Genomic DNA, 21924 nt, shown 5'->3' with positions numbered 1-21924 from the left:
TCGGTCTGTAGTCCTTGGGACTGATGTTGCTGCTCTGCCTGTACTAAGACAAGCTGTGTATATTGCGTATAGCCATGGAGTGATGACTTCTTTGGTCGATTGCAGCATGGCTGAAAATATTCCATCTAGTCCTGGCGCTTTTATCCCCGCGAAGGAATCTATAGCCCAGTGAATATGAGTTCATTTGGGAGATGCTCTTCCCTGGTTGCTAGTACCAGGTGCTTGTTAGCATCGGTGATTTCTGTGCAACCTGGGAAGTGCGCGTGCATTAGTGCTGTTAGGGCCCCTTTGCTGCCCTTATTAGACTGCCTGTCGTCGCATTTGAGCTTACTCTGTATGGTGGGTTGCTTTGAAAGCAACTTCCGTAGCCTAGCCGTTTCTGGGGCCGTCCCTATGTTGGAGCAGAAGTTTCTACAAGATCTTATTTTGCGCCCTGTGTATTTCCTTCTTGTAGTTCCTTAGCAGGATTTTGTATTCATCGTTGATTATATCATCCTTCGCCTGCTTGGCGAGTTTGAAGAAATCTCTGAGGTTATTGCGTTAGAGCGAGAGGTCCTTGTCCACCAGGGTGGTCTGGTCCTTTTCTTGGTTCTTGAAATCGGGCATGATGCGTGATATGCACCTAGTAATTTCTTTGAGACGTTCTTTAAGGACTTTTTATATCTTCATTGGATTTTACTGGGCCCGGACAAGTCACAAGTTTACGAGAGATTAGTTCTTTGAACTTTCCTCAGTTGGTGTTCCGGGGGTTTCTAAAGACTGTTGGTTTTGGAGAGTGATCGAATTCGCATTGGAACTGTATGTACCTGTGGTCTCAAAAGGATGGTCTCTCCAGGAACTTTCAGTCTGATACCATTGTACTTGGTCCCGCTACGAGTTTTATATCAAAGGTTGTATAAGTGGAAGGTTCGTAACGCCTTACGATTTTTTTGCACACGTTTTTTTCGTGCTGGCATATATCTATATATACAAAAATGCTCTGTTCGTGTCTACTTCCTTTATAGACTTGAAAGGTTCTGAACCGTTTAAGCACAAATTTTGACACAACATGCGTTGAGGTTCCAGATCGGTTATTGTCTACTTTTGATGTTGATAGCTTATCTGCGTTTGCGAATATATCAGTTTTTTTTTCGCGTTTCCCCGTGCCCCTACTGCTGCGCCCTCTACAGGCAGCCAGCTGAATCGAAGCATTTTTTTTTTTTTTTTTTTTTTCCTGTCTAACATCCCAAAAATATTGAAAAAGAAATAGGAGATTAAAATTTTATTTTTTTGTTCAGTTTCAGTAAGAAACGAAGTCATGCCACCCAAGAAGTCGAGTTTGGGTCGTCGTACTCGCAATACAGAAGCAAAAAGACGTAAGATTACAAATATGACTGCGGCTAAGAGCAATGCAGATGCACAACGCGGAATCAGCAGAAAGACGAGCAGATAGGCTTAAGAAAAAACGATTGAGAGTTAGGCAGTCGCGTTCTGCAGCAATCGATTTGATTCACTCTTAAAATAATGAACGCGACAGGGCAAGGGTAACTGAAGCGCGTTTAAAGCTTGCAGAAGATCAAAACCTGCAATACAATCGTCTTGCATTCCGATATAATACAACTGATGATTATAGCTCGAATCGCAATGTCGTTATTGGCCGGATGCATCAGGTGTGCACATACTGTCAGGCTCTCAAATTCAAAAACGAACCAAAAGGATTGCGTTGCGCTTTCGGGAAAGTGAAATTGCCTCAACTTGAAGCACCACCAGAGCCTCTGCACTCTCTATATGCTGGATCTACTGCTGAATCGAAGCATTTCCTGCCGAACATTAGGAAATACAACTCTTGCTTCCAAATGACGTCATTTGGTGCGGAAATTATAAATGCGCAATTCATGCCAACTTTTAAAATCATAGGACAAATCTATCACAAAGCAGGTTCCCTGCTTCCGTTCCCAGACAGCGATGCACGTTATGGAATCAATACCTCGCTGAAGAGGCACATTATTTCGCAGCTACACAAGCTTTTTCACGAAAGGAACAATTTGGTGCGTTTGTTCAAAACAGCCATCGATATGATGCCTTCGGATACCAATAAAATTGTCATTCATGCAGACGAAACTTCGGTCCGAGGAATATATCCATTTGCGGGATGCTGTGATGAATGACCGTAATACAACCAACGTTGGAAAGCTCACGATTTTGCTATCCTCATACATAGGTAGTCCACGCGACATGCAGGAATATGCTCAAGATGCCATGGCATATGTTCGTTGCTACGGCCGTCCAGACTTATTTATCACCTTCACATGCAATCCAGCTTGGGACGAGATAGTGCAGTTGTTATTTCCTGGACAATCGTCTAGGAAGAGGTATGACATCACGGCCCGTGTTATCAGACAAAAGCTTAAGTCACTGATGGATTTCATTGTGAAACATGGAGTTTTTGGATCTGTGCGGTGCTGGATGTATTCAGTAGAATTGCAGAAGAGAGGATTGCCGCATGCGCACATACTGATTTGGCTGTATGATAAAATTACTCCAGACGAAATTGACGATGTGATATGCGATATCCTCGAGCATGTACAGCCAACACCGTAACAGGGGACGATGGACATCCTCTGTATAGGAGACGGTCAACTGAAGATGGAGGGACTTCGCAACTTTAAACATGAGAATTGGTGATATTGAGGTAGACAATCGTTGGGTTGTTCCATACTCACCACTATTGTCAATATCATACAAAGCGCACATCAATGTAGAATATTGCAATTCCGTGAAATCGATTAAATATAACTGCAAGTACGTGAATAAAAGCAGCGATATGGCAGTTTTTGGTGTTCAGGCAGAAAATGGTGACAGCAATGCAGTACGAGTTGTCGATGATTTCTCTCAAGACCAGGCTGGAAGATACATAAACAGCAACGAGGCTGCATGGCGAATTTTTTCGTTCCCAATTCATGAACGCTATCCAGCTGTAGTTCACTTGGCAGTCAATTTGGAGAATGGTCAACGTGTCTATTTCATAGAACTAAATGTGCAAGAAAGAGTCCTGAATCCGCCTACGACAACTCTGACTGCCTTCTTCACCTTATGCCAGAAGATGCTGTTGCCATAACCTTGATGTATTCACACTATATGCCACAGAGAAACGTGGCAGGGTACAGCTAGTATATATATATATATATATATATATATTATTTCTAAGTCAATTAAATTAAATAATTATAAATAAATTAATTAGTAATAAATATGAATTTAAATGGTATTTTTTTGTTATACAGTCGAGTCCCGATAATTCGAAATGGCAAGGGGATCACTTTTTTTTACGAACTAGACGGGAATGCCGGAGATTCTGAGCTCCGAAGTTTTTCCAGCTGTGTTCACGGTATATCGGCTAGATCGCCCTATCAGACGCGGGGGTGGAGTTCTTATAGCGATGGACTCCTCACTCACGTCAGAATTATTAACCTTCGAGGAATGCAACGATGTTGAATTCCTCTGTGTGAAGCTATCTATCAAAGGTAGCTCCATTTTTATTACCTGTTCCTACATACCTCCACTGTCGGAACTTCCTATTTATTGGAATCACCTTTCCGCTATTCAGATGGTTTCCAGTAGACTTTTGGATAGAGACCAGTTGGTAGTTCTAGGAGATTTTAATATCCCTGGTGCTATTTGGTGCTCAAATAATTCCACCAATACTCTCCATACACCTACACAACATGACTTTATCGCTGGCTTGTTCGAAATTCCTTACAGCGCTTGCTCGATCTTTGCTTCGTCTCTGATCCTGCGAGAGTCAGTTTAGCAAGGGTGGCGCCTCTGACGCAGCCCGAAGATCCTTATCATCCAACTTTCGATGTGACTCTTGATATTGGGTGTGACGTACAGAGTATTTCAGACCGTCCAGCCAATAAAGTCCTATGTTTTCGCAAAACGGACTTTGAACGGCTGAATAATTTTATAAACGAGTTTAATTGGTCTGATCTATACATGTGCACTGACATGGCTGTTGCCGTGGATATTTTTTACAGTGCCATGAACTCATTTTTTACTGAATGTGTTGCCTGACATGGCTGTTGCCGTGGATATTTTTTACAGTGCCATGAACTCATTTTTTACTGAATGTGTTCTAGATTATCCTCCAAGCTCGAATAAACCGCCGTGGTTTACTAAAGAGTTGAGTCGACTTAAAAATAAAAAATCTAGACTGTATGCTAAATTTAAAATCTCCGGTTCTCAATCTGCCCTTTCATCTTATTTATCAGCTCGGTCAAACTTTACCGTGCTGAACGCGCAGTGTTATAAAAACTATTTAACTCGTTGTAGGGCCCTGTTCTCACAGGACCCAAAACAGTTTTATAATTTCGTTAACACTAAACGTAAGCCTAAAACAAATCCTTCCTCGCTTTCATTTGTAAATACTAATGCAAATAATGATCAGGCAATAGCCGATCTATTTTCGCAGATTTTTCAAACAACCTATTCTAGCTCTTCGTATCTACACCAGACCTATTCCTACGACAAACCCAAATCAAACTTAATTTTCTGTCCTAGCCTAAACGAAAGCTCTCTCCTTTTAGATCTTCATAGTGTCAAGCCAGTTTATTCGCCAGGCCCCGACGGAATTCCTGGCTGTGTGCTCAGGTATTGTGCCGACGCCCTGTGCTATCCCCTTCTGAAATTGTTTACCTTGTCCTTGGAAACCTCCCACTTTCCCATTATTTGGAAGGAATCGTTTATTATTCCTCTCCACAAAAAAGGTAGCAAATTGGATGCCAGCAATTATATAGGAATCTCTAAGTTGTCGGCCATCCCTAAATTATTTGAAAACATCACCCCTCACTTACAGCACCTTTGTAGATCGGTTATTTCTCCATGTCAACATGGTTTATTAAGCGAAGATCAACAACAACAAATCTTTTGGAGCTCTCTTCCTATATTATAAAGGGTTCCATAATAATTGTCAGACAGATGTAATCTATACTGATTTCAGTAAAGCATTTGCCGTGTAAACTTATTAAACTTAAATGACTCGAAATGCAAGCTAATGACATTCTCACGTGTCGTTCCTAAGCTTGCTACTTACACGCTGAACTGCTGCTCTTTGGAAAGAATTAATTCTGTTGACGATTTGGGCGTCCGCTTGGACCCAAAACTTGACTTTATTGATCATATTTCGTCTATGGTGAATAGAGCCAGGGGTGTGCTTGGATTTATTAAACGGTGGTCGAAGGAATTCAATGACCCCTATGTTACTAAATCCTTATATACTTCCTTAGTTCGTCCTATCCTAGAATATGGATGCTGCGTTTGGAGCCCTCAGTACGGCGTCCATAGTAAACGCATTGAGTCGGTTCAAAAGAACTTTTTACTTTTCGCTCTACGCGGTTTAAATTGGGACGCAAACCAAAGATTACCTTCCTACTCTAGTAGACTCCTATTAATAAACTTGCCGTCCTTAGCCAATCTTAGAACGATGCTAGGGATAACCTTTATTTTTAACCTTATACATGGTGATGTGGAAAGTGCTGACTTGTTGAGTCAGCTTAATTTCCATGTACCATGTAGAACTACTAGATCCTATATCCCATTAGTGTTGCGCCACTGTAGAACCTCCTTTAAGCTGCATGAACCTTTTAGAGTGTTATGTGCAAATTATAATGATTTGTACACACTAATCTCTAACGTAGATAGCCTTCCCAAATTAAAATCTTTAATACTAACACACTTAGTAAGCATGCAAGCTAACAATCTGGCAGCACGCCGGTTGTCAATTTTCCTCGTATTCTGTCCTATATTTTTCATCGCGCCTACTAACACCTAACCCAAACAGGCATGTGCCTGGTGTCATACGGGCCACTTGAATGTACTGACCTTAGTGCATCAACGTCCAACAAGAATTCGATATATCGAGATTTCTATATAACGGGGCTCAAAAATGAAAGAGTCGAATAAACGGGGTTTTTAATTAAAATTAAATTAAATTAAAATTAAACAAACATTATAAGTATGTACATTCATTGGTACGTTTTTCAAATTAAAGGAAAATAAAACAATAACATAAAATTATAGTAACAAAAAATTAGACAATTAAGCAGAAACATTAAATTATAAAAAACAAAAATTCAAGCTTTAAAATAATTGGTCATTTTTGATTGCTTGGTCACTTTCAGAATTGTTGGGCAAAACTTCTTCCAAAATTGGCTTGCATTATAAACTCCTTTTTTCTGTAGAATTGATGTTATTGTTGATAGAGCGACATCGAATTGTTTTGCCACCTCAATTTTCTTTGTTCCATTATCAATCGCCGAAATAATGCTTTGTTTTTGCGCGATTGATAACGTCTTTTGCGTACGTTTTTTTGACATTTTCACAGAACGATGTTACTCTCCGAAAAAAATCAGCAAACTAAAAGAAAACAGCGAGAGAAACACAAAATTCATAATGCATAGCAACATAAAGGCGGCATAGCTGTCTGCAAAATCTAACGGTACTTTATCTACAAAAAATTTCGCATCGCATTACGATTTATAAGAGGTTACGAAACAAAATTACGATTTATAAGAGGTTCAATATTCATTGCGTTGCGCCAAATAATACGAATTAACGAGGGGACCAAAATGTATGGAATTTTTACGAATTAACGAGTTTTTTTTTCAAGGGGACAGAATTTTTTACGAATTATCGCGATTTTCGATTTAGCGGGTACGAATTATCGGGATTCGACTGTAATAATAATAATATTTAATATATATATTTAATAACTCAAATATAAAATATACATGCATATTTATATATTCTGTATGTACACATTATGTAAATAACCCATTTTTAGTTGTTTATGGGGAAGACAACCAATTTGCCACCCTTGAGCAATAATTATAACGCACTAATAGGTTATTATATGCTGTGTATTTCGTTTTCGTTTGTTCTCTGGTCGGAGCTGCAACTACCGATCGAATGCTTGACTTCAACATGTATAAAAACGCTTACAATGTAGCTTAGCATAAAGATAAGGCGACAGAAGAAGAAGAGATAGAGAAATAGATAACGAAAGGGAAAAGCTAAGAGCGCAGCAGGTGCAGCCATACACCCATGCGGGCATGATTATGCGCTAGCGGTCTGCTCCGAACATTAGTATTTGATATGAAAAAAAAATTTTCGTTTCATAATTTTGTGTACTTCAAATTTGTTTTAATTTGCGCGCCCGAGCAAGAAAAGCGAGCCAATTCTTTGTTTTCCCCCTTTTGTTTCTCTTCTGCGTTCGCTAAAGGCCTACAATAGCATAGAGTGCCGATTAATAAGATTATTAATTATTCAAAAGCTTTGTTATCAAATAAAATCTAACCTGTTGCATTTGTGACATAAACTATAATAAATGAGTGTAAAAATTGTGCATAATATGTAGAAAATTACAACTTTTTTTGTTGTTTCGGAACTTTGCACGCCAATTTTACGTGCTGCCGCTGCTACTGCTATTGACACAGGTTTGAGTTTTAGCATTATTTGTTGTTTAGTTGTTAATAATAAGGTCATTTGAAAGCCCTTATGACAATGGCAGAGGAAAAGAGAGCACAAATCAGTGGAAACAAGTACAGCCTGCCCCACTGCCAAAGATCTAAGCGCGATTTCCCCGCCCTTAAATTGTTCAGATTTCCAAAGAAAGACCCAGAAATTCTAATGAAATGGGCAGAAAAATGCAATTTTAGTGAGGATTTTGTGGCGAACACTTCATCACTGTTTTATGCCAAGATCATTTCTGCCCAGAAGATATTGGGATAAAATATTGGAGGCGAGGAACAATCCCAGATCGCAATCTAGTAAAAGATTACAGTTGTGATAATGCTGAAACAGATTTTAATGCTGTAAGCTTCCCTCCACTAAAAAGACACCGCTCACAATCACCTGCTGAAATTTGTCGGCAGTGCCATAAAAGCACAAAAACTTTAAATTGTTAAAAAAAAAAAATATTTTGCCTTCAGGAAATTATCTGATGATAGACAAATAAGAATAAAGAAGTTGCAAAAAGGAAATTCGAATTTAAAACGTAAGGTGATTAGGTTAGAAGCAAAGACGCAAAAAAACCTACTTTCTGAAATTGAGAAAATGAATTTAACTGGAAACGAAAAGATATTGGCGAAAATGCTTCTAAAAGAAAAAAAGGGAACAAATATGAGAAGGAATGATTCCGAAAAGTTGTATTACAGGTCGACGTCAACATATATGTTTTTAAGGGACTCTTTGCAATTAAATCTTCCCAGTCCATCGTCTCTACAAAAGTGGAACAGCATAAAAAATTACAGCCGGGAGACAACGAATGTTTGTACTCAGCCCTTAAAGACACTATTAAGGAAATGATAGAATCTGAAAAAGAATGCATAATAACTTGTGATAAAGTTGCAATAAAAAAAATTTAACATACAATTCCTCAGTTGACGTAATTGATGGCTTAGAACATTTACTTGAACGCTCAGATAAAATGGGAAGCCACATTTGCGTATTTGTTATAAGGGGTATTTTAAAAAAATTGAAATTTATATTGAACTATTTTGTGCCAGAAACAAACATTAAAGGAGAATGCCGTAAAAGCCTTATTTATAAGAACATTAATATTGATTAACATTAAAATATTGGGTTCAAAGTAAGAGGTGTTGTGTATGATCAAGAAGGTAACAATAGAAAATGTACCTCGGTTACTTGAAGTCACGAATGAGAAACCTTACTTTAGCTTCAGTAATCAGAAATATTATATGTTTTATGACATTCCGCATCTTTTCAAATCAATAAGAAATAACTTACTAAAAGCTAAGTTTGAAAACCCTGACGGAATAGTTGATTTCGATGTTATACGAGAGGTATACAAATCAGAGCAGGGATCAGTAACGAGAATGACTAAATTAAAAAAAAGTCACGTTAATCCAAAAAGATTTGAGCTTATGCGGGTATGTTTGGCAACACAGACATTTAGTCACACTGTTTCTGCGGCAATTAAAGCTTGCTATAAAAAAGCTGCTTCAACGAAATAGTTCAGAAGTGGCAGCCTCTACTCCTGCATTTGTACAAAGAGTTAATGATTACTTTGATTGCCTGAATAGCAGAGTATTAACTGACAAAAACCTCATGAAATGTGCACTTCAAATTGATAATATGGTTTGGAACAAACGTAAGGAAACTGCAGGAAATGCAGGAATAACAAAGAACGTTAAATACCAAGGAAATAATATATATTGTCTTGATGGCTTGCTCCAAACTACTGAGGTTATGTTTGGACTCGTTAAAGATCTTTTTAAAGACCACACGGATCACTTTTTCTTCTTAACTAGTCAAGTTAACCAGGATCCGCTTGAAAATATATTTGCGTGCGTTCATGCAAAAGGTGGTAACTGCAGAAACCCCTCAGTTAATGAATTTAATATAATAATTGACAAACTAATATCTTTGCATATTTTTAAATTTTCCCAAAAGACAAATTGCAAATCAGATGATGATGTTATGTTGCCTGTAGAGTTTGATTCAATTATATATCAACCTGGCATTGAAAAGAAAGAAATTCAGAAATTGTCCAAGACAATAAGAGGTACTTTGACAAAAATATGGATAATTTTTTGAGGAATAATATACCCATTGAATTAACCTCGAGTAGATAATTTTGTGGATATATTGCAAAGGCATCTAGTTGTGATAATTGCAGATCGTTACTGATTAAAGAAGACGAGCAATAAACAGCTCCGTCCGAGCTTTTTATACATGAAAAAACTTCTCGAGCGACTCGGACTTTGGAAAATTAAAAGCACCATCTGATATATTTTTTTATGACTGCAAAATCCATATAAAGGTTTTTGAGAATATTTTCAAAAATAATAAACAACAAATTAATATTACAAAAATTATTGTGGATAATCTTGTAAAAGTTTTACTTTTTAAGCATTGTAAATGGACTGTGTGCAGATAGGCAGAAGAAGCAAGCTGAGCTTAGTATTTTATGTCATAAGTAATAAACGGCAACGATTTTGATGATGATTTGATAATGAATGTGTACTAAACCTATTGGGGATACCACAATAAATAAAACGCACCAGAAAATCTACCTCTATGGTGGTGTGGAAACGATTATATTTATTATGCACTTAATATTTTCTTATTATTTTTAATATTATAATTGTGACATAAAAACGTATAGATTTTAAATTAAATATTGGAATTAAACAAAGTATTTATATTTTTTGCATTACTTATAAAAATAAAATAAATAAAAATAAAAAAAAAAACAAGAAAGGAATCTAACTTCGGCACGCCGAAGTTTATATACCCTTGCAGATAGAACTTCTATGACTAGGAATCCATACAATATAAAATATATACATTTGTGTTAAAAACAATGAAGTAATACCTGGTTTCATTTCATTCACCTATACATATTATATTTGCAACTTTACATTCACAGATTTGCATTTTTCTTCTACATCAAACGATCGTTTGTATGGCACCAAATTTAAGACTAATATAAAATGGCTATACCTCAAATTTGATGAAAATCTGTTGAAAACCGAAAAAGTTATAATTTTTAATTGTATTTATTTCTCGATCATTCCTATGGGAGCTATATGATATAGTAGTCCGATTTTCATAAAATTTTACACAAAATTGAAGAGTATAATAAAATGGCTGTATTTTAAATTTGATCCAATTCTATTGAAAACTGAAAATGTTAAAATTTTTTTTGTAAAAATTTTCCGATCCTATGGCAGCTATATAATATAGTCGTCCGATCCGGCTCGTTCCGACATATATACGAGTGAGAGTATATAGAAGGCTAACTACAAAGTTTCATTTAGATAGCTTCAAAACTGAGAGAGTAGAAACGGACAGACGGACAGAAGGACAGATGGACTTAGCTAGATCGACTCGGCTGTTGATCCTGATCAAGAATATATATACTTTATATGGTCGGAGGTGCCTCCTTCACTGCGTTGCAAACTTCTGACTGAAATTATAATACCCTGCAATGGTATAAAAAAGAATAATATAAACTAAATTCAAAACAAACAAAAACATGAATATGCACATGTATACATCAGCTGTTTTTGCTGCCGTTCTCGTCCTCCTCTCTACCCAACAAGCGGTCAGCAGCCCAAAATATAAAATTAAAATTAAAATGCGAACAGAAGCACACACATATTCACGCAGACATGCGCACTTTTTTGTTAAGTGTTTACTCATACATGCAAACGGATTCTATTTTTAGATCTTTACGCTCTCAACTTTGTGAAAGCAGGAAGAGCGCCATTGTCGTTTGAATCAAAACATTAGCCTCATATTGCAAAATGAATGTATGGTCGTGAGGCATCTTATAAATTGTATAGTCTTTGGTTATATCTAGCACGTTGGACGAGGTGGGGCCTACAAAGGTGTGTTCCTCCCCCACGTTTGCTATATATAAATTGGTAGAAAGAATAAAGTCTAAAAGTGACTCACCTCTGTTTTTTATGTCGGGGCTTCCCTGGGGTGCACATTGGCGTCTGCACCCACGATAAGTTGCTGGTCCTTTGGGCCAGGTTCTACCAGACTCCTGAGTTCTTCCGGTAGAGCTGTCCTATCGTGTGCCATATAGCAGGAAGCTACACCACAGTCAGGTCGTCCGAGCCGTAATGAGACATAAGGTTAGCTTGAAGACCCTTCCGTACGAGTACGGCGGTTCTGTTCCTGGTAACCGATGGTGTGTAGAACGCGTTAAAGTTTGAGGATTTTAGTCCGGCGACGGCATTGCCCGATCCATGGCTCTTGGGCTAGATCTACATCGGCGGACCCTTGCTCCATGGCAATGAGGAGTTCCGGCGACGCGACCTTGCCCTTATGGGGTCTGAGCTGAAGCACCCTTAGGGACATGGGTACCGGGCGCAACTTCACGCAACGGGGTAACTATTATCGTCAGGTCACCCTCTTCCTACTCTTCGGAATCATCCGGCGTCAGTTCCTGGGCGGCGTCAACAATGGTTTCCAGACCTAGGTCATTGTCCACCTCGCCTGCCTTCAGGGTGTGGTCATCCTTATCCCCGGAATGGCGCTTTTTGAGTCGCAGGTAAACGCTACCCATGCCCCATTCCATCTTCTCGTATCTGGGATACAGGATGTCATCTGCCTCCTTGTTAATCTGGGTGACTGCGCATTGGCCCATTTGGCGCTTTTTGAGTCGCAGGTAAACGCTACCCATGCCCCACTCTATCTTCTCGTATCTGGGATACAGGATGTCATCTGCCTCCTTGTTAATCTGGGTGACTGCGCATTGGCCCATTTGGGTAACAGGCTCATGATGTGCGGTACCTTCCCGTTTGCGGTTGGAATTTCGGCATTATGACACTGCAGCAGCTTCAGCGCTTGGTCCCCTTGGATAGCAATGGGGAAGAGTACCTTCGCTTTTGGGATGGATGGGACTAGTTCCCTGTTCAACACCTTCAGCTTGGCCCCGTACCACAACGCTTCCACCGACCGTTCACGTCAGCCACTTTCTCGTCGGGTCATCCATACTCCTCAACTTTGTTGGCGAAACCGGCCGTTGATGCCATGTTAGGAAGCTTAGCGAAGTGCAGCCTGCTCTCTTCGATCCTTTGCTCGGCCCAGTTGAGCTTTACCTTCTTCTCTTCGGAGCCGGCTCTGGATTCGAAGGGCAGCTTTATACTGCGCCTTAGCCTTCTTTCCCTCGTTTAAACGCTTCGGCCCGTCCCTGCGCGGGGAGCTGGTGCCCGGTTCTGGCAAGCAAAGAAGGCTCTCTTCCTCCTCTTTCGAAAGCTGCACGCTCTCCAGTTCCAAGTCTGTAAAGACTACGGCACCCGTGCGGCTTAGCCTTCTCTGTGTCGTTATTCTGGCAGTAGCGTTAAAACTGACTTGACCTGCTCCCGTCAAATCAAAGGTGTGACCGCTGGCGACACGCTACATATTCATATTATATTTACAGTTTTACATTCACAGATTTGCATTATTCCTCTATATCTAACGATCGTTTGTATGGCACCTATACGATATAGTCGTCCAATTTTCATAAGATTTAAAACAAAATTGTAGAATAATATAATATGGCTATAACTTAAATGTGATGAAAATCTGTTGAAAACTGAAAAAGGTTTAATTTTTAATTGTATTCTCGATCGTTCCTTTGGGAGCTATATGATATAGTAGTTCGATTTTCATAGAATTTTACAAAAAATTGTATAATAATATAAGATGCGTATACCTTAAATCAAATTGTGTTGAAAACTGAAAATGTTCTAATTTTTTTTTTTTTAATTTTCAGATCCTATGGAAGCTATATGATATAGTTGTCCAAACCGGAATATTTACGAGTGAGAGTATAGAGAAGACTAACTATAAAGTTTCATTCCGATAGCTTTGAAACTGAGAGACTAGTTTGTGTAGGAACGGCTAGACAGACAGAAGGACATGGCTAGATCGGATCGTCTGTTGATACTAATCAAGAATATATATACTTTATATGGTCGGAGGTGCCTCCTTCACTGCGTCGCAAACTTCTGACTGAAATTATAATACCCTGCAAAGGTATAAATGCAGTGTCCTCTTTTAGGAAGTTGTAACACCGGATTTGATTTAGTGATATTGTTTAATGCATTCAACTTGTAACTTAATTTAATCTTAATTTAACAAAACGTGGTTATCTTAATTTAGAACGTCCGAGTATATTCTATCGAAGGGAATCAGAGACTTAGTATGTGAGTCCGCTTCTGGTAACTTTGGCCACCCTACCAACACTATCGGATCCCACATTCGGCCTTCCTGATTCTTGATTCGACCCGAATGGTTTCATATACTCTGCAACCGTCTTAGTCCTATATGGCCCTTCTCCTTGCCCTATTCTTTCCACGTCGTAACGTGCATGATTATTGACTTTGACTACTTTATATGGTTCTAAATACTTTCCTTTCAACTTCAAGCCTGTCCCGTATTGGGTGCGTTTAATACTAAATCATTCAACTCAAACTTACGTTCTACCTTTCTTTTAGAATCGAATGCCATTTTATTTTTTGTTTGAATATCCTGAATATTCTGCCTTGCTATCTCTCGTAACCTTTCCCTTTCATCCTGTAGCTCAGAAATCAGACAATCTTCGATAAGTTCTTTCAATTCCTGATTACTTGAAACACGCATATCCAATCCAGTTAGCAACTTGAACGGGGAAACTTTCGTGCTCCTCGGCTCAGTGTTGTTAATCGCCTGTTGCACTCTGCCTACCTGCTTATACGAGCACCCTGGATTTTCCTGGCTCAGTTTCGATAGCAGCGGGACCACTATCTGATGCATACGCTCTACCTGTCCGTTACCCCTGGGAATTCCTGTCGCGATTAGCAAGTGTTGTATTCTCTCCTTTTCGCAATACTCTTTAAACAGGTGTGAAGTGAATGCAGCACCTCGATCTGACACGATTCTGTATGGATTACGGAAAAGAACTGATTGGCGCTCCAAACAACTCAAAACTTCTTCAACCCCAGTGCTCCGTGTAGGGTATAACCATACATACTTTGAGAAAGCATCGACTATGACGAGAATGTGGTTATAGCGCTTCTTGGTTATCTCCATTGGGCCAACATGGTCAATATGGTATGTAACCAACGGTTTGTCCACTTTCCAGCTTTTGTATTCACTAAACTGCACTCTACACAGCTCTCAACAATCTTCGCTATCTTCTCTTTCACCTTGGGAATGAAATAAGACTTCTCGACCAATTCTTGAGTCTTTTTTGATGAAAAGTGTCCTTGCTTGTGGGCGTTTCGTATGATTTCGTCTTCCATAAGCGATGAAACTACAAGCAGCTCCCTATTCGGATCTTTGAATAAGATTCCATTCGATGTATAGAAGTCTTCATACTCTTTTATATCAACAACACTCTTCACGGCCTTGGTCCAATCATCTCATAGCTGAGCTTCTCGCAAACGGTGTATTAAGCTATCTGTCACAACAAAACAAAACACCCTGCTCAACGCATCTACATGTCTCATCTTGTTACCTGACCTACGTTCAATTTCATAGTCGAAGTCTTGAAGGTACATTGCCCAACGCGAAACCCTGAGCGGAATCTCTTTATTTCTCATAGTCATGGCAAACGCATTGCAGTCTGTGACTATTTTAAATCTTCTTCCAAGAACGTAGACTCGCCACTTTACCAAAGCTCCAATAACTGCAAGGACTCCGAGTTCATACGAATGGTACTTCTCTTCGCACGGCTTGGTCTTCCGACTCATATAGAAAATTGGGTGCCACAAGCTATCTTCCTTGTCACGCTGAAGTAACACAGCTCCGAATCCAAATTTTGAAACGTCAGTATGCATTTCCGTTTCGAGTGCAAGGTCATACAACTTAAGAACGGGCCCATTGATTAGCGCTGTTTTCAATTTATCAAACGCTTCTACTTGCTTTTCTTTGAACTCAAACTTAGCTTCTTTACGTAATAGATCGGACAATGGCTTAGCAATCACAGCATAATTTTCTACGAACCTTCTAAAATACGAAGTCAAACCTAAGAACCTTTGGATTCCATTTTTATCTCGAGGGATCGGAAAATTTGCAACCGCTTGTGTTTTCTCCTCACCAGGTTTGATTGTGCCCATCTCCACGATATATCCTAGAAAATTTACTCTGCTCTTCAATATCTGACACTTGCTCCAATTTATACGCAAACCACTTTCTTCTGCCACTTTCAATACTCGCTTTAATTTCTCCAAGCCCTGTTCTACACTTTTGCTGGCAATGATCACATCGTCCATGTACACTACTGCATCATCGTTTCTTATCGCCTCTCGAAGGACAGTCATTATAAACCTGGTAAACACTGCTGGAGAATTTGTGATACCGAAAGGTACAAACATGAACTCATACTGCCCATTCATAGTTACAAATGATGTGTACTTTTGAGATTCTGGAGACACAGGAACATGAAGGAATCCATTTGTCAAATCCAAAGTTGTGAAAACCTCTCCACCTTGAAGTTTCTCTAAAACGCAATCCATGTGTGCTGTTGGGAAATTATCTCTGACTATCTTTTCGTTCAGTTTCCGGTAATCGCAGCATAAACGCTTCTTCCCATTCTTCTTGTCTACCAAAACAATTGGCGAAGCAAACTCTGAAGTACTTGGTTTGATTATTTTTTCCCTAAGCCATTCCTGCACTTAATCATCCACTATCTTTTGATCACAATAGGCCAAACGCCTTGGTACTTCATTTCTAGTCTTCTATGTAATCAATAAATAGCAAGAGTTCATAAACAAGTGTGTTCATTCACGCAGTTAATGACACCATTACATTTCCTGTTATTAGATATATTTTTTTTGTTTTCTTTTTCCCCTATCATTTTTATAAAGTGTACCAAAAATAAATTTAAAAGATGGACCTATTGTACTAAACCTATTGGGGATACCACAATAAATAAAACGCACCAGAAAATCTACCTCTATGGTGGTGTGGAAACGATTATATTTATTATGCACTTAATATTTTCTTATTATTTTTAATATTATAATTGTGACATAAAAACGTATAGTTTTTAAATTAAATATTGGAATTAAACAAAGTATTTATATTTTTTGCATTACTTATAAAAATAAAATAAATAAAAATAAAAAAAAAAAACAAGAAAGGAATCTAACTTCGGCACGCCGAAGTTTATATACCCTTGCAGATAGAACTTCTATGACTAGGAATCCATACAATATAAAATATATACATTTGTGTTAAAAACAATGAAGTAATACCTGGTTTCATTTCATTCACCTATACATATTATATTTGCAACTTTACATTCACAGATTTGCATTTTTCTTCTACATCAAACGATCGTTTGTATGGCACCAAATTTAAGACTAATATAAAATGGCTATACCTCAAATTTGATGAAAATCTGTTGAAAACCGAAAAAGTTATAATTTTTAATTGTATTTATTTCTCGATCATTCCTATGGGAGCTATATGATATAGTAGTCCGATTTTCATAAAATTTTACACAAAATTGAAGAGTATAATAAAATGGCTGTATTTTAAATTTGATCCAATTCTATTGAAAACTGAAAATGTTAAAATTTTTTTTGTAAAAATTTTCCGATCCTATGGCAGCTATATAATATAGTCGTCCGATCCGGCTCGTTCCGACATATATACGAGTGAGAGTATATAGAAGGCTAACTACAAAGTTTCATTTAGATAGCTTCAAAACTGAGAGAGTAGAAACGGACAGACGGACAGAAGGACAGATGGACTTAGCTAGATCGACTCGGCTGTTGATCCTGATCAAGAATATATATACTTTATATGGTCGGAGGTGCCTCCTTCACTGCGTTGCAAACTTCTGACTGAAATTATAATACCCTGCAATGGTATAAAAAAGAATAATATAAACTAAATTCAAAACAAACAAAAACATGAATATGCACATGTATACATCAGCTGTTTTTGCTGCCGTTCTCGTCCTCCTCTCTACCCAACAAGCGGTCAGCAGCCCAAAATATAAAATTAAAATTAAAATGCGAACAGAAGCACACACATATTCACGCAGACATGCGCACTTTTTTGTTAAGTGTTTACTCATACATGCAAACGGATTCTATTTTTAGATCTTTACGCTCTCAACTTTGTGAAAGCAGGAAGAGCGCCATTGTCGTTTGAATCAAAACATTAGCCTCATATTGCAAAATGAATGTATGGTCGTGAGGCATCTTATAAATTGTATAGTCTTTGGTTATATCTAGCACGTTGGACGAGGTGGGGCCTACAAAGGTGTGTTCCTCCCCCACGTTTGCTATATATAAATTGGTAGAAAGAATAAAGTCTAAAAGTGACTCACCTCTGTTTTTTATGTCGGGGCTTCCCTGGGGTGCACATTGGCGTCTGCACCCACGATAAGTTGCTGGTCCTTTGGGCCAGGTTCTACCAGACTCCTGAGTTCTTCCGGTAGAGCTGTCCTATCGTGTGCCATATAGCAGGAAGCTACACCACAGTCAGGTCGTCCGAGCCGTAATGAGACATAAGGTTAGCTTGAAGACCCTTCCGTACGAGTACGGCGGTTCTGTTCCTGGTAACCGATGGTGTGTAGAACGCGTTATAGTTTGAGGATTTTAGTCCGGCGACGGCATTGCCCGATCCATGGCTCTTGGGCTAGATCTACATGGGCGGACCCTTGCTCCATGGCAATGAGGAGTTCCGGCGACGCGACCTTGCCCTTATGGGGTCTGAGCTGAAGCACCCTTAGGGACATGGGTACCGGGCGCAACTTCACGCAACGGGGTAACTATTATCGTCAGGTCACCCTCTTCCTACTCTTCGGAATCATCCGGCGTCAGTTCCTGGGCGGCGTCAACAATGGTTTCCAGACCTAGGTCATTGTCCACCTCGCCTGCCTTCAGGGTGTGGTCATCCTTATCCCCGGAATGGCGCTTTTTGAGTCGCAGGTAAACGCTACCCATGCCCCATTCCATCTTCTCGTATCTGGGATACAGGATGTCATCTGCCTCCTTGTTAATCTGGGTGACTGCGCATTGGCCCATTTGGCGCTTTTTGAGTCGCAGGTAAACGCTACCCATGCCCCACTCTATCTTCTCGTATCTGGGATACAGGATGTCATCTGCCTCCTTGTTAATCTGGGTGACTGCGCATTGGCCCATTTGGGTAACAGGCTCGTGATGTGCGGTACCTTCCCGTTTGCGGTTGGAATTTCGGCATTCTGACACTGCAGCAGCTTCAGCGCTTGGTCCCCTTGGATAGCAATGGGGAAGAGTACCTTCGCTTTTGGGATGGATGGGACTAGTTCCCTGTTCAACACCTTCAGCTTGGCCCCGTACCACAACGCTTCCACCGACCGTTCACGTCAGCCACTTTCTCGTCGGGTCATCCATACTCCTCAACTTTGTTGGCGAAACCGGCCGTTGATGCCATGTTAGGAAGCTTAGCGAAGTGCAGCCTGCTCTCTTCGATCCTTTGCTCGGCCCAGTTGAGCTTTACCTTCTTCTCTTCGGAGCCGGCTCTGGATTCGAAGGGCAGCTTTATACTGCGCCTTAGCCTTCTTTCCCTCGTTTAAACGCTTCGGCCCGTCCCTGCGCGGGGAGCTGGTGCCCGGTTCTGGCAAGCAAAGAAGGCTCTCTTCCTCCTCTTTCGAAAGCTGCACGCTCTCCAGTTCCAAGTCTGTAAAGACTACGGCACCCGTGCGGCTTAGCCTTCTCTGTGTCGTTATTCTGGCAGTAGCGTTAAAACTGACTTGACCTGCTCCCGTCAAATCAAAGGTGTGACCGCTGGCGACACGCTACATATTCATATTATATTTACAGTTTTACATTCACAGATTTGCATTATTCCTCTATATCTAACGATCGTTTGTATGGCACCTATACGATATAGTCGTCCAATTTTAATAAGATTTAAAACAAAATTGTAGAATAATATAATATGGCTATAACTTAAATGTGATGAAATTCTGTTGAAAACTGAAAAAGGTTTAATTTTTAATTGTATTCTCGATCGTTCCTTTGGGAGCTATATGATATAGTAGTTCGATTTTCATAGAATTTTACAAAAAATTGTATAATAATATAAGATGCGTATACCTTAAATCAAATTGTGTTGAAAACTGAAAATGTTCTAATTTTTTTTTTTTTAATTTTCCGATCCTATGGAAGCTATATGATATAGTTGTCCAAACCGGAATATTTACGAGTGAGAGTATAGAGAAGACTAACTATAAAGTTTCATTCCGATAGCTTTGAAACTGAGAGACTAGTTTGTGTAGGAACGGCTAGACAGACAGAAGGACATGGCTAGATCGGATCGTCTGTTGATACTAATCAAGAATATATATACTTTATATGGTCGGAGGTGCCTCCTTCACTGCGTTGTAAACTTCTGACTGAAATTATAATACCCTGCAAAGGTATAAATGCAGTGTCCTCTTTTAGGAAGTTGTAACACCGGATTTGATTTAGTGATATTGTTTAATGCATTCAACTTGTAACTTAATTTAATCTTAATTTAACAAAACGTGGTTATCTTAATTTAGAACGTCCGAGTATATTCTATCGAAGGGAATCAGAGACTTAGTATGTGAGTCCGCTTCTGGTAACTTTGGCCACCTTACCAACACTATCGGATCCCACATTCGGCCTTCCTGATTCTTGATTCGACCCGAATGGTTTCATATACTCTGCAACCGTCTTAGTCCTATATGGCCCTTCTCCTTGCCCTATTCTTTCCACGTCGTAACGTGCATGATTATTGACTTTGACTACTTTATATGGTTCTAAATACTTTCCTTTCAACTTCAAGCCTGTCCCGTATTGGGTGCGTTTAATACTAAATCATTCAACTCAAACTTACGTTCTACCTTTCTTTTAGAATCGAATGCCATTTTATTTTTTGTTTGAATATCCTGAATATTCTACCTTGCTATCTCTCGTAACCTTTCCCTTTCATCCTGTAGCTCAGAAATCAGACAATCTTCGATAAGTTCTTTCAATTCCTGATTACTTGAAACACGCATATCCAATCCAGTTAGCAACTTGAACGGGGAAACTTTCGTGCTCCTCGGCTCAGTGTTGTTAATCGCCTGTTGCACTCTGCCTACCTGCTTATACGAGCACCCTGGATTTTCCTGGCTCAGTTTCGATAGCAGCGGGACCACTATCTGATGCATACGCTCTACCTGTCCGTTACCCCTGGGAATTCCTGTCGCGATTAGCAAGTGTTGTATTCTCTCCTTTTCGCAATACTCTTTAAACAGGTGTGAAGTGAATGCAGCACCTCGATCTGACACGATTCTGTATGGATTACGGAAAAGAACTGATTGGCGCTCCAAACAACTCAAAACTTCTTCAACCCCAGTGCTCCGTGTAGGGTATAACCATACATACTTTGAGAAAGCATCGACTATGACGAGAATGTGGTTATAGCGCTTCTTGGTTATCTCCATTGGGCCAACATGGTCAATATGGTATGTAACCAACGGTTTGTCCACTTTCCAGCTTTTGTATTCACTAAACTGCACTCTACACAGCTCTCAACAATCTTCGATATCTTCTCTTTCACCTTGGGAATGAAATAAGACTTCTCGACCAATTCTTGAGTCTTTTTTGATGAAAAGTGTCCTTGCTTGTGGGCGTTTCGTATGATTTCGTCTTCCATAAGCGATGAAACTACAAGCAGCTCCCTATTCGGATCTTTGAATAAGATTCCATTCGATGTATAGAAGTCTTCATACTCTTTTATATCAACAACACTCTTCACGGCCTTGGTCCAATCATCTCATAGCTGAGCTTCTCGCAAACGGTGTATTAAGCTATCTGTCACAACAAAACAAAACACCCTGCTCAACGCATCTACATGTCTCATCTTGTTACCTGACCTACGTTCAATTTCATAGTCGAAGTCTTGAAGGTACATTGCCCAACGCGAAACCCTGAGCGGAATCTCTTTATTTCTCATAGTCATGGCAAACGCATTGCAGTCTGTGACTATTTTAAATCTTCTTCCAAGAACGTAGACTCGCCACTTTACCAAAGCTCCAATAACTGCAAGGACTCCGAGTTCATACGAATGGTACTTCTCTTCGCACGGCTTGGTCTTCCGACTCATATAGAAAATTGGGTGCCACAAGCTATCTTCCTTGTCACGCTGAAGTAACACAGCTCCGAATCCAAATTTTGAAACGTCAGTATGCATTTCCGTTTCGAGTGCAAGGTCATACAACTTAAGAACGGGCCCATTGATTAGCGCTGTTTTCAATTTATCAAACGCTTCTACTTGCTTTTCTTTGAACTCAAACTTAGCTTCTTTACGTAATAGATCGGACAATGGCTTAGCAATCACAGCATAATTTTCTACGAACCTTCTAAAATACGAAGTCAAACCTAAGAACCTTTGGATTCCATTTTTATCTCGAGGGATCGGAAAATTTGCAAC

General features: G+C 39.4%; 3 protein-coding genes across 17 annotated transcripts in view; 1 reads left to right on the top strand and 2 right to left on the bottom strand.

Moving 5' to 3' along the window:
* rl (Mitogen-activated protein kinase rl) overlaps positions 1-21924 on the top strand; it is a 198743-nt gene that overhangs the window by 137353 nt on the left and 39466 nt on the right. For 5 of the 15 annotated variants that reach the window (XR_015271064.1, XR_015271065.1, XR_015271066.1 and 2 more), the window contains one exon: positions 13274-13536. The exons of 9 other annotated variants lie outside the window; for them this stretch is intronic. Coding sequence is in view for 1 of the 6 variants with exons in the window: in XM_086830208.1 (XP_086686334.1) it covers positions 13274-13322 (49 nt within the window). In the remaining 5 variants the exon portion in view is untranslated. The remainder of the gene's footprint in view (positions 1-13273; positions 13537-21924) is intronic. One more of the 15 variants, XM_086830208.1, reaches the window with a different exon arrangement.
* Positions 11893-12277, bottom strand: LOC147644100 (uncharacterized). Its single transcript, XM_086830163.1, has one exon. The coding sequence runs from the start codon at positions 12275-12277 to the stop codon at positions 11930-11932; it is 348 nt and encodes a 115-aa protein (XP_086686289.1). The 3' UTR covers positions 11893-11929.
* Positions 15651-19643, bottom strand: LOC147644099 (uncharacterized). The gene has a single exon (XM_086830216.1). The coding sequence runs from the start codon at positions 18639-18641 to the stop codon at positions 18294-18296; it is 348 nt and encodes a 115-aa protein (XP_086686342.1). The 5' UTR covers positions 18642-19643; the 3' UTR covers positions 15651-18293.

This window comes from Drosophila serrata, unplaced genomic scaffold, assembly GCF_035046125.1.
Source record: "Drosophila serrata isolate PLE 108 unplaced genomic scaffold, ASM3504612v1 contig_229, whole genome shotgun sequence".
In the NCBI taxonomy this organism is placed as follows: Eukaryota; Metazoa; Arthropoda; class Insecta; order Diptera; family Drosophilidae; genus Drosophila; species Drosophila serrata.
The sequence above is the reverse complement of the archived record's forward strand: the minus strand, read 5'-3'. Positions and strand labels throughout refer to the sequence as shown.